At 44.1% G+C, this 14,080-nt stretch overlaps 1 protein-coding gene across 1 annotated transcript in view; it reads left to right on the top strand.

Moving 5' to 3' along the window:
• Positions 1-3,475: 3,475 nt before the first annotated feature.
• Positions 3,476-14,080, top strand: part of TMX4 (thioredoxin related transmembrane protein 4) — a 49,519-nt gene continuing 38,914 nt past the window's right edge. Inside the window, exon 1 of the mRNA XM_072140491.1 lies at positions 3,476-3,770. Coding sequence (XP_071996592.1) covers positions 3,619-3,770 — 152 coding nt within the window. The 5' untranslated portion in view covers positions 3,476-3,618. The remainder of the gene's footprint in view (positions 3,771-14,080) is intronic.

The following is a 14,080-nucleotide window of genomic DNA, read 5'->3' on the forward strand; positions in this document are numbered from 1 at the left end:
AAATTTCAAATCACCCCCCTTTCCCTAGAACTGACATAAATATAAATAAACAGTAAAAATCATAAACACATTAGGTATCGACGCGTCCGAAAATGCCTGATCTATCAAAATATGATAACGGTTTTTCAATGCGTTTAACCCCGTAACGGAAAATAGCGCCCAAAGTCGAAAATGGCACTTTTTGCCATTTTGAAAAATATAAAAAAATCTATTAAAAGTGATCAAAAGGTTGTTCAGTCCTAAAAATTATATCATTGAAAATATTATCAAATTTCGCAAAAAATGACACCACCCACAGCTCCGATCACCAAAGTATAAAAAAGTTATTAGCGCCAGAAGTTGGCAAAATCAAAAAAATTATTTTTGTACAGGAGGTTTTCATTTTTGTAAATGTATAAAAACATTATAAAACCTTTATAAATGTGGTATCCACGTAATCGTACCGACCCAAAGAATAAAGTAGACATGTCATTTGGGGCGCTCAATGAAAGACGTAATATCCAAACCCACAAGAAAAAAAAAACGCAAATGCGTTTTTTCACCATTTTCATTGCATTTGGAATTTTTTTCCCGCTTCTGAGTACATGGCATGGAATATTTAATAAAATAAAAATTTAAGGTACAGTATGGTAACATTTACAGTAAAATGGACAATGGTAATGTTGTTGTTGTATGCCTTATGATTATGAGCGACAGTTTTCCTGCTATATACCTGCATGTCATAAGAATTTAAATTAAAAAAAGGACCATGTTAAATTCAAATCTGTTTTTTTTTTAATTTTTACCGGTGTTTTGTATGCGTTGGAAAAGGGGTAGTCTTATACGGCGAATATATCTTAAACTCTATATTTTAAACAGGAAAGTAGGGGGGTCGTCTTATACACCAGGTCGTCTTATACGCCGGAATACACAGTAAGTTAGAGACTTCAAACAAGAGCAGGATTTATTAACAGATGCATAAATCTTACAAACCAAAAAGTTATGTTGCTCAGTTAAATTTTAATAAATTTTAAACATAAAAGTGTGGGTCACTTATTATTCAACCCCTCAAACCACCAGAATTCTGTTTGGTTTCCCTAAAGTATTAAGAAGTAGTTCAGGCACAAAGAACAATGAGCTTCACATGTTTGGATTAATTATCTGTTTTTCCAGCCTTTTCTGACTATTTAAGACCCTCCCCAAACTTGTGAGTAGCACTCATACATGGTCAACATGGGAAAGACAAAGCAGCATTCCAAGGCCATTAGAGACAAGATCGTGGAGGGTCACAAGGCTGGCAAGGGGTACAAAGCCCTTTCCAAGGAGTTGGGCCTACCTGTCTCCACTGTTGGGAGCATCATCCGGAAGTGGAAGGCTTATGGAACTACTGTTAGCCTTCCACGACCTGGACAGCCTTTGAAAGTTTCCTCCCGTGCCGAGGCCAGGCTTGTCCAAAGAGTCAAGGCTAACCCAAGGACAACAAGGAAGGAGCTCCGGGAAGATCTCATGGCAGTGGGGACATTGGTTTCAGTCAATACCATAAGTAACGTACTCCACCGCAATGGTCTCCGTTCTAGACGAGCACGTATGGTACCTTCACTTTCAATGTGTCATGTCAAGGCTTACAGTTTTCTCACGATCACTTGGAGGACTCTGAGACAGACTGGTTCAAGGTTCTCTGGTCTGATGAGACCAAGATCGAGATCTTTGGTGCCAACCACACACGTGACGTTCGGAGACTGGATGGCACGGAATACGACCCCAAGAATACCATCCCTACAGTCAAGCATGGTGGTGGCAGCATCATGCTGTGGGGCTGCTTCTCAGCCAAGGGGCCTGGCCATCTGGTCCGCATCCATGGGAAGATGGATAGCACGGCCTACTTGGTGATTTTGGCTAAGAACCTCCGCTCCTCCATCAAGGATCTTAAGATGCGTCGTCATTTCATCTTCCAACAAGACAACGACCCAAAGCACACAGCCAAGAAAACCAAGGCCTGGTTCAAGAGGGAAAAAATCAAGGTGTTGCAGTGGCCTAGTCAGTCTCCTGACCTTAACCCAATTGAAAACTTGTGGAAGGAGCTCAAGATTAAAGTCCACATGAGACACCCAATAACCTCCAATAACTGGGAGAAGATCTGCATGGAGAAGTGGGCCAAGATAACTCCAGAGACCTGTGCCGGCCTGATCAGGTCTTATAAAAGACGATTATTAGCTGTAATTGCAAACAAGGGTTATTCCACAAAATATTAAACCTAGGGGTTGAAAAATAATTGACCCACACTTTTATGTTTAAAATTTATTAAAATATCACTAAGCAACATAACTTTTTGGTTTGTAAGATTTATGCATCTGTTAATAAATCCTGCTCTTGTTTGAAGGCTCTAACTTATTTGCTTCTTATCAAACCTGCTAAATCTGCAGGGGGTTGAATACTACTTGTAGGCACTGTATATGGTATAAGGAATCTATTCTCCATAACACAGCAGTGTGCAGCGGGGAAGCAGGGACTCTTTGCATCATATATCATTATAATACTCTGAGACCAGTCCTCTGCACTGTGGTTGGTCCGTGAAATCTGTCCATCGCCACGCTCTGTGATTCATAGGCTGGCCACAGTCGTCTTCTGTCTACCTAAGGCCCCTTGCGTTTATAGTGGCCGTATGCTTCCTGTATGAATGGCAAGTAGCATACGGCTGCAACAGGTGTCCATTGTGCACGGTATGGTGAGCGAACACCTGTTTTTCACTATACTGTGCTTTCGCCGGAAAAAAGATGGAGCGTTCTTAACCCAGCTCAACAGCTTCCTATGTAGAGGGGAGGGGCGCTGACCCCTCCATCCGAACGTATGCTATCCCCAGGCCCCTTTCCAGGCGTAGCCTCTGCTCATGTGTAAGGAGCCTTAAGCTGCATTAACACATTACGTTTTGTTTGCGTTAACGCATGCGTTTTGTAAACACAATGTTGACAGCAATGTAATTAGGCAAATCTCTTCTCAGCTGCTCTGACGCATAGAGGAACATGGTGCATGGCGCCGTATGCCGAGAAAAGATAGGACATGTCCAATCTTTTCACAGGGTACGGAACAAGTGCGGCAGCGTACCGTTCCCGTAGGGCGCCATGCACCCATTGAGGTCTATGGGGGATGTACATAGGCCGTATATACGGCAGTGTGAATGCAGCCTAATAGTTACGTGATTTCTTTTTCCAATTCCATGATATTCTGAATTTCTGTCCCGCTTCCTCGTACTTTGTAGAAAGAAGCCCTCATACCACAGAAGACTTTATGGCAGAAAGTAAAATAAAATGGAAAGATAAAAGGCTACGGTGGCTGAAGGGTTAATCTATAGGTCACAGGACACTCGTGTGTTTAATCCTATGGCTGAAACAAACATAACGGCAGACCCTGCTGTTCCCGCCTAAAAGTTGCAGCTTTTCTCCCATTATTTTCCTATGGACAGAAGCCGCCACGTCCCTCGTTACAGTGTGCACGGCGCCCTGCAATGTGCTATATACATCTATAGGGGTGTATACAGCGCAGCCGCTGTCAGTAGGAGGCGGTTATCCTCCAGTGTGCGGCAGTGCAGGGGTTAAGCCGCGCACTTCCTGATCGCACAGTGTGACGCGCAGTCTACATCATATGATGGCGGGCTCCGTGCTGCGGGCACTGCTGTGCGGGGCGCTGTGCTGCATGCCCGGGCTGTGCGGGGACACACAGGAGCAGGGAGCGGTGAGGACCGTCACCTCCGGTAACTGGAGCGCGGTGCTGGAGGGGCAGTGGATGGTGACATTGTGAGTATATGCGGCTATTGTGCGCTGCGGTAACGCCTCCGTGTGTATTGTGCACTCTAATGGATCTGTCATCAGCGGTCACTGACAGCGATGACACCTGCTGGAGGCTGCGGGCCAATCAGCGTGTACGTAATGTATACAATAGGCCGTGTCCCGCCCCACAGGCGAGGTATAGGCATCACATAACCCTGAGCCTGGTGCAGGATATCTATAGGGGTCATCAACGATTAAAGGGGGGTATATCAGTACCAAATCGCCCATCATGGAGACTGACTGTGTCTAGGCTTCCCGACATCCCTCTCCTGATTTTCCATAATTTTTTAGAAAATTCAGGCGGTCCCCTACTTAAGGACACCCGACTTACAGACAACTCATAGTTACAGACAGACCCCTCTGACCTCTGGTGAAGCTCTCTGGATGCTTTACTATAGTCCCAGGCTGCAATAATCAGCTGTAAGGTGTCTGTAATGGAGATTTATTGATAATACTTACAGCAAAAAATGTTTAAACTCCAATTGTCTCTGGGGCCAAATTTTTTTTTTGTCTGGATCTACAATTATAAAATATACAGTTTCGACTTCATACAAATTCAACTTAAGAACATACCTCCAGACCCTATCTTGTACGTAACCCGGGGACTGCCTGTATTTATCTAAATGCAAATAAAGGGGTGGGTCCGTTCATGTGGGTGCCCAAGTTTTCATTCTTGGTACACATCTTTTCCACATTGTGGCCGGCTTTAGCTTTTCAATTAAGATAATTGGTCAAACCTGTCAAAAAACGGGTGCATTTTCAAAAACCACAAGCGTTTTTTAACGGACTGCTTAAAAACAGCCCAAAAACGCATTCAAATCGCCACGTGTGCCATCACCCTTAGGCCGCGGTCACACGTACCGCTAGGCGTCCGTTCATAACGCGACGCTAGCGCGCAGGGGGAGGTCCTCGGCCCGAACACACATGCGTTTCCAGGGAAATGCATGCGATTGTTAAGCAGATCACATGCGGTTCTCTGGAAACGCATGTGCGTTCGGGCTGAGGACCTCCCCCTGTGCGCTAGCGTCGCGTTATGAACGGACGCCTAGCGGTACGTGTGACCGCGGCCTAAGGGTGAAGACACACATGGCGTTTTTGGGCCGTTTTTGGGCCGTTTTTACTAAGTGCGTTTTCAGATCGTTAAAAACGCATGCGTTTTTGTCAGTTTTCCCGAAATTGCGCAATGAAAAACGGACAAAAACGCATGCGTTTTAAAAAAAACTGATGCGTTTTTTAACGCATGCGTTTTTAACGATCTGAAAACGCACTTAGTAAAAACGGCCCAAAAACGCCATGTGTGTCTTCACCCTTAGGGCGCTGTCACACGTTGCGTTTGCAAACGCAGACGCAGACCAAACCGCGCCCACCGGGCGGTCCGCGGTCCAATCGCATCGGCGTTTCTCTATGTTTCTATTGAAACCGCCGATGCGATTGGACCGCGGACCGCCCGGTGGGCGCGGTTTGGTCTGCGTCTGCGTTTGCAAACGCAATGTGTGACAGCGCCCTCAGGGTGATGGCACACGTGGCGATTTGAACGCTTTTTTGGGCTGTATTTAAGCAGTCCGTTAAAAAACGCTTGTGGTTTTTGAAAATGCATCCGTTTTTTGACAGGTTTGACCAATTATCTTAATTGAAACTGGTCAAAAACACGTGTCTTCAATGGACTGCTTAAAGCGGCCCAAAACCGCATTCAAAACGCCATGTGTGCGTTGTGTGTTGTCGCGCCCTACACTTTTTTTTACGGATATTTGCGCCTTATTTAACATTGATTTGCGCCTATATGGGTGCAAATAATTGCGCAATAACCCGCCATTCCTGACCATGCTTTGGAAAGGCAATGGTATGAACTGCACAAAAATTTGTGCCTTTTTAAAAAAAAAAAAATTGCACAATATGGCTTAAAAATTTGACAAGGAGCAAAACCCCAAAAAATATATTCAAATTTATATTTGAGTGCAAAAAATACTCACAGCAGGCGCAAAAAGTGCTCCGAGAAGGGGGAGATGCGTTTAATGACCCCCATTGTTCGAACCTGCGCTGTTTGTAAGGGGTTCAAAAAGTTTCACCTGTAAATTGATGGCTTATTTTATAGAAGGGTTTCGGGTGCACAGAACAGGGAGGAGATGTATTCCTGCCTCACGTGGATTTTCTGGTAAATCCAGATGATATTTTTAGGCCGGGAACATGTCCTGTAATCGCTGTAGGTTTGTCGCTTTAGTTTTAGTTTATATTTTTCTTCTATTTGATCACCTACTGACTGACTACTAAGTGTGTATATTATATATGTGCAGAGACTTGTCCAGACCTTCCTTATCTCCGTGTCTGAGTCCTGCGCCCTATTTTAACCCTACACCTACTGTGACAGACGTTCTCTATGATAAAGGGCAATGTCCTTCCAGATAACCGGCCCCAGTGCTACTAAACTTTCCGAATAATGGCTACTCCCTCCGTCACGTCTCCACCCTCAGCCTCCACATCTAGGGAGAGGCCTAAGAACCTGTTCACATGGTGAACTCTGCCGCAGGTCAGAACTGTATCTGTAAGTTTTGTGGGGAAGCAGGGACTCCTTGGGGGGTTCCCCCCTTCCCTGAGCTCTTTTTATGCCTGGTGGAGATTTATTATAAGTCTCTAGAGTAGAACTGTTGTAGTTGCCCATTGCAACCAATCAGAGCTCAGCTTTTATTACCTCACAGCTCTTTATATAGTGAAAGTTGATCTCTGATTGGTTTCCATTGACAACTAGAGCAGTTTTGCCTCAGAAACTTGATGATAAATCTCCCCCCACTAGGCGCAAATTTTATACCATTGCTTTTCCGACGCATGCTTTTGTGCAATTCTTTGCTCCCTTTCGGGGTGATGCCACACGTGGCGTTTTGGTCAGTTTTTAAGCAGTCCGTCAAAAATGCATGTGTTAAAAACGCATCCGTTTTTGATCAGTTTTAATTAAGATAATTGGTAAAACCTGTCAAAAACAGATGCGTTTTCAAAAAACGCAAGCATTTTTTAATGGACTGCTTTAAAAAACGGACCAAAAACGGGTTGAAAACGCCATGTGTGGTATCATCCTTAGGTGCAAATCCATGTTATATCAGGCACAAACATCTGGAAGCAGGAGGAATACAAAGACAAAATTATTGCGCAAATACCCCAGAGAACCGAAAGTCACTAAAATACAACCGACAAATGTGCATCCGACTAAGGGTGATGCCGCACATGGCGTTTTTGGTCCGTTTTTAGTCCGTTTTTCCCAATTATCTTAATAGATAAACAGGTTGTAACGCATGATAAACTGCCAAAAACGGACTGAAAAAGGATGTTTAAAAAACGGACCAAAAACGCCATGTGTGACATCACCCTAATATAAATCTGCCCCTTGTCATATATCACTATATATCACCGTCCTCTGCATTGTGGTCGGTTACATCCGTACAGCGCACGCTCCGTTTTTTCATGGACTGATCACAGTCTTGTGCTGTCGGCCTAATATCAGCTATAAAATAACCTATCGTAGCTATGAGCGACGTCATGGACGCCATAGCGCACGTTCTACAGGACGCAAAGATAAGTGAGACAATGATTTATAGTATAAATGACTCATTTCCTTTTTCAGATCAACAATTTGGCACTATATGCCGTTTAAGAACCTAAAGGCGGAAGCAGCGTACCCGACCCCGCAGCACATGTCCTATACATAGTGTAACCACAAACCTTATTAACCCCTTCTTTGTTTTTGTGTTTCCATTTTTTCAGTCCCGACCTTCAAAAATCCATAAAGGTCATGGCACACGTGGCGTTTTGAACGCATTTTTGGGCCGTTTTCTAACCAGTCCTTCAAAAAACGTGTTAAAAACCATGTGTTTTTGACCAAAAACAGATGCATTTTTTAACGGACTGCTTAAAAAACGGCCCAAAAACACATTCAAGACGCCACGTGTGCCATCACCCTAAGCCCTTTTATTTTTCCATGTATGGAGCTTCATAAGACCATATTTTATGTGTAACAAATTGTACTTTGCAGTGATGGCATTTTTTATTCTATGCTGTGTACTTGGAAGCGGGAAATAAATTACAAATGCAGAGAAAATCTTCCAAAAAAAACTTTTGCATCATTTCCTGTGGGCTTGGTTTTTACGGTTTTGCAGTGTGTGCTCCGGATGACACTTCTACTTTATTCTTTGGGTCAATATGATCAAGAAGATACCAAATTCATTACAAAAAAAAACAAAAAACTAAAACCTTCTGTACTCCATTTTTGTTTTGACATTTTCTGACACCAATATCTTTTCCATACTTTTACTTATGGAGCTTTGTAAGGTTTACAGGACAAGTTGATGTTTTCATTGCTACCATTTTTTACAACCATTTGTACAACCTATCACTTTTTATAAAATTTTTTTTAAATATGTTGTGAATTGGTGAAAAAGTGGTGTTTCAGACATTTGGGCGCTTTTTTCTAGTTTCGGGGGTTCACTGCTGGGAATAAGGGTGAACACACAAGTGGCGTTTTTAGGCCGTTTTTGGGCTGTTTTTAGTTAGTGCATTTTCAGATCGTAAAAAACCCATGTGTTTTTGTCCGTTTTTAATTGCGCAAATTCAGAAAACCGGACAAAAACGCATGCGTTTTTTAAGATCTGAAAACGCAATAACTAAAAACGGCCTAAAAACACAGAGGACATCGGGGGGCGTAACGGCATGACGTAGCACGCAGCACGTGCACGTCGCGCTGCACCGCCGTCCTCCCTACCCCCGCTCTCCACGCTGACCTGACTCGAGCCGCGGGTCCCGGTCCTGGTCCGAGGAGGAGAACGGAGGATTCGGGCGCAGGTCCGGGCACCCTATCCAGCGGCTGCAGCGGAGCCCCCGCTCACTGTGGAAGGAGGCCGGCCGTTTCAGGCGCATTTGTGGCGCAAGTGTGGCGCACGGGCGCTCAGGCGCTGAAAATTGTACTGTCCTGAGGTGAGCTGGTAACGTGATGAAGACGATCGGGGGATTAGACGATACGATGATGCCTGGTGCCGGAAACGCGCTGACCTGGAGGGGTGCATTCTGAGATCGCCGCCGAGGCGGCGGGGTTGGAGAGCTTTCCTGGATGACGGCGCGACCGGAGATAAAAGGTGTAAGCAGTTCATCGTGTTTGGTCCCTGGGCCGCAAGTCGGTGACGAATCCGTGTTGATGCAATTGCCGAGGATGGGTGAGATGTGCCTGTACCTGGCCTGACTGGGCGTAGCGGTTCGTCAAGATGGGTGAGATGTACCTGGCCTTAATTTTCCTCACCCATATACTAATTCATCTGCATATGGCGCTAACTCTGACTTATTGCTAATCGTGCTAACATCGGCTTGACATTTGCTTGCATACGCCACTAACTCTGTTTTGTTGCTAACTATATTAACATCCGATTGACATCTGCCTGCTACTTGTTTGCGATCTGACCGTTCGATTTCAACTATCTGCATCTATTATGTAACCGTTTGAACTTTGTTAGGGCAATTCGGATTTTTATAACCCGGTGTCCACGGGGACAATATATCCTCAAGACTATAGGAGAGCTACAACGGAATATTTGTGATATATTATCTCTGGACATAAAACTGTCTTACTTCCCTTAGGGTGATTGGTTCCGGTTCTGTCTATGTCTCTGTTTTAGTATCAGCCCTTTCGGCTTACAGAATAGTTTGTGGTTCTTGTGTCAATCCTCGACCTTTCCTCCTATTGTCTAAGTGATTTGTTTACTGTAATAAGTTAATATTGCTCACTGTCAATTGGGTAGCATATTTGGTCCGTTTTATAGGCCCCTCAACTTGGGCACACGAATGTTTTCCTAGCTCTGTAATATTGTGACTTAGGGTATATTCACTGTAGCTGGGATGCCTCCTAAAAATGCTGCAAGGAAGTCCTTGGGGACATCCTCCCCCAAGGAGAAAGAGAAAGGAGGGGCTAAAGGTGAGAACTCCGCAAAGTTGGATAAATTATGGAAATCCCCCCCAGTTAAAACACGGACAGGATTATCGATTCAGAAAAACTTGGAAAATGAAACTGTAGATCCCAAACCGCAGGGCTCGAGATCGGGCCCTTTAGAGGGGGAGGATCGGGACGGGGGTGAGGCAAACATGGGAGGTGAAAATGAAATGTTAAAAGAGATCTTAGACTCCATAAAAACCTGTAACTCAGCAATACTGGGGCTGACAGACCAGGTTGGGGCCTTGAGAGGAGATGTCTCCATTATGAGAGAAGAGCTGAACAGGCTAAGAGATAAGCAAAAAACGGCAGAAGAAAAAATTACTAATATTGAGAAGGAGGTCTGTACCCTCAAAAAAGTCACCTCACGTTTGGAGGTAGAGAATAAGGCCCTGAAAGGGAAAATTGCGGATATGGAGGATCGCTCAAGAAGAGCGAATCTAAGATTAATAGGGGTCCCAGAAAAAGCTGAGGGGGATAACCCTGTAAGCTACATTAAAGAATGGTTTCTGAAGGAAATAGGGAAGGAGCATCTCTCCCCGCACTTTGATATTGAGCGGGCCCATAGAATTCCGACAAGCCCCTATATTCCGGGGAATACTCCCCGTACCCTTATATGCAAAACATTACTCTCGAGAGATCGGGATATGATACTGAAACGAGCACGTGATCTAAAAGATCTTACAATACAAGGGGCTAAAGTAGCAATATACCCGGACTTTTCTAAGGACACTCTCCAGAGGAGGAAGAGTTTTCTGGAGGTAAAAAAAAGGTTGAGAGACAAGGGTATTATTTATTCGTTAATGTTTCCGGCCAAACTAAAAATTATCTTTCAAGGCCAGTCCCAGTTTTTCAGCACTCCAGAACAAGTTTCAGACTGGTTGGATCGAAAAGGTCTTTGAATATGAATATCTAGGCCATTATATCTATTTCGGGTCAGCAATGGGGGGTAGGTGGGGAGGGGGGGCGGGAAAGTGGCTGAAGTAGGAAGAGTTGTACTATGGTAGAACAGGTGGTGGGATTTGGGGGTGGGATTTGGGGGGGTGGGATGAGCCGATGCTGGGGATGTTGTTTGGTTAGGGCATGTTGTTGTGTCTCTTTTCGTGTCTTTTGTCCAGATATAAATGGGTACTAGGTTTTTAGTATGGAATATAAGAGGGCTTAAAGATCGCCTGAAACGCTGCATTATCTTTGATTACATTGTTAAACAACTTCCTGCGATTGTTATCTTATTGGAGACACATCTTGATAGGGAATCTTTGGCTCTTGTAGAAAGGAGGTGGGCCAGTCAGGTATACAACTCTGTTTTTTCATCATTCTCTAGAGGAGTCTCTATCTTGATTCACAGATCTGTTGCCTTTCAAGCCTTAGATGTAAGTTGTGACCCAGATGGAAGATATGTATTCCTGTCAGGTATACTAGATGGCAATAAATGCGTTCTTGCAGGAGTCTATATACCTCCCCCCTTTAGATACGAGGTCCTGATAAAGCTACTGCGGTTTATTGAAAGGGTGGGTGAATGCCCGGTTTTGATCCTGGGCGATTTTAATGCTGTAATGTCTGATGAGAAAGATCGCACAGGTGGAAAAAAAAATCCGGGAAGTATAGAGAAGGGAGACACCCCCTTTGCTAGGTTCTGCCAGGAAGTGGGCTGGAGAGATGTCTGGAGATGTTTAAAGGGGGAACAGCAGATTTTCTCATGCTACAACCGTTCCCATAACACTTTTTCCCGGATTGACCTAGTGTTGGCTAATGATTTGGCCATCGATTGGGTAGGGAAAATGCGGTATGATAACCGTTCCATCTCCGATCATTCTCCAATGGTTCTCGAGTTGTTCGGATCAAGGAATGCGCCCGTTAAGTTTTGGAAGCTCAATGCGCATTGGTTAGTGTTATTGTCAGATGAGGATAAAATCAAGGAAGAGCTTCATAGATTTATTGTGTCAAACAGAGCTGGGGTTAACCTTGGGCTACTGTGGGATGCCCTGAAATCCTTTCTTAGAGGGATATTAAATTCAGAAATCATTTATTTGCGTAAGCAATGGGCTAGTAAGGAGAGGCTCTTAAATAAAGAGCTGAAAGAAAAAGAAAGGGCCTGTTTGGAGAGTGGTTCGAGGGAGCGGCGCAACAGCTTTATTGGGGCACAAGAGGAATATAATAGATTCATGGCAGAGAAGGCGACACAGAAATTATTTTTTTTGGACCAAAGGGCACATTGTGAGAGTGGTGTGCCTTCAAAGGGGCTCTTGCAGAAAGTTAAAAAACAACAAGAGGATAATAGAATAACAGCCATTAAAAACAACTTTGGGGATACAACTACTAATGCTGAGGAGATTAGAGATACCTTTTTAAAATTTTTTCAGGGCATATATACCTCAGATCTGGAGGTATCAATAGACGATATAAGATCCTTTTTAGGTAAGGTTCAAATACCCGCCATTTCGAGGGAAGGGGTAGAGGCGCTATCGCGCCCGATAACGATCGAAGAGCTTGAGGAGGCTCTTGCTTCCTCTAGACGTAAATCCGCTCCGGGTTTGGATGGGCTTCCTTTAGAAATTTATAGTAGATTTGGTGCTATTCTTTTACCCGTTCTGGTGGAGACCTGGGAATCTTCGCAAAGGGAGGGCAGGCTGCCTGACTCGTGGTATGAAGCCAGCATAGTCTTGATTCGGAAAAAAAATAAAGACCCTTTGGAGGCGGAATCCTATAGGCCGATTTCGCTTATCAATGCAGATGCCAAGCTGATGGCTAAGTTAATTTCAAATAGACTCAAAGAATATGCTCCACTACTGATACATGAAGACCAATGTGGCTTTCTGACTGGGCGACAGAGTAAGACTAATATAAGAAGGCTCTTTGCGGGTCTCCAGATGGGCCGGGGGGGGTCTCGCTCCATCCTGTCTTTGGATGCCTCTAAGGCCTTTGACAGGGTGGAGTGGGACTTCCTCTGGGAGGTACTGTCTAGATTTGGGTTGGGCGACCTGTTTTTGAACTGGGTTAAACTCTTTTATAAATCCCCGAGGGTCTGCATCAGGGTTAATAGTGATTTCTCCCCTTTCTTTACGTTGTCTAGAGGTACAAGGCAGGGTTGCCCCCTGTCCCCGCTCCTATTTGCGTTCTTCATAGAGCCCCTGGCAATAAAACTGAGGGCAGACAGTGTAATAGAGGGGGGAGGAATAGCTGGTGTTGAGGATAAGGTAATGCTATATGCTGATGATGTCCTTCTCTTCCTCAAAGATTCTGATATATCGGCCCCAAAGGCCCTAAAGGTTATTCAGGAATACGGTAGGTTTTCGGGTTTTGAGATAAATACCCATAAGTCGATCATGGTGCCTTTGGATGAGGACCCTCATCCTAATTATTCGCTCTTTGGACTTAAGATCTCCTCTTCATGTGAATATCTTGGCCTAAAGATCACGGCCAAGGTTGACGACTACATCACTTTGAATCTAGTGCCCTTATTAATAAAAATTAAAAATAAGGTGAATACTTGGAATACGCTACCATTAAATCGTGCTGAGAGAGTTATACTTATAAAGAGCGTTTTGCTTCCCCAAATTCTATATGTAATATCTAATGCTCCATGTTGGATAGGCAAGAAATGGTTTGGGTTTATTCGTGCTATTATAAACAAGTTACTGTGGGGGAGGAAAAGGGTTCGCATTAAGCAAGAAACTCTAATGATTAATAAGGAAAGGGGCGGGCTGTCGCTTCCCTCCTTCTATCACTATTTTTTGGCAGCCCAGACCCAGTTTATTTTGGAAAATAGACAGTCTAATATATTTTTTGCGCTCACTTCGCTGGTGGAGCGTAGATTTGATTCAATGCTGGCACTATTAGAGTCTGGCCAATTGAAACGTTTGAACGCTAAGAGATTCCCTCTGGCTCGGCTATTGTTGTATATTTGGAGAGATCTTAGGAGGTTATTTGGTATTACTGGAGGCTTTAAATTTACCCCGCTGTGGAGTAATCTCAACTTTTCGGAACTAGCTAAGATGGATGATGTTGGGTTTTGGGAAAGAAAGGGAATTACGTCCTTGGAACAGTTGGAAGAAGATGGGACCTTGCCCTCTTTTCAGGATTGGTGTCTGAGGGATACGCTTGAGGAAAGGGATTTTTTTAGGTACCGTCAAATCGAGCACGCTTATAGGAAAGAGGCACAACACGAGAGGTTTAGGATACACATAGGGGGTAAATTTATGGATCTATTAGATTTAGATGTAACACGAATTAATTTATCAAATATTTATAGGCTTCTTAGGTATACTATAGACCAGAAGTTTAGTCACGTATCTCAATTGAAATGGGCAAACCAGGT

The sequence above is a fragment of the Engystomops pustulosus genome, chromosome 3, assembly GCF_040894005.1.
Source record: "Engystomops pustulosus chromosome 3, aEngPut4.maternal, whole genome shotgun sequence".
Taxonomy (NCBI): Eukaryota; Metazoa; Chordata; class Amphibia; order Anura; family Leptodactylidae; genus Engystomops; species Engystomops pustulosus.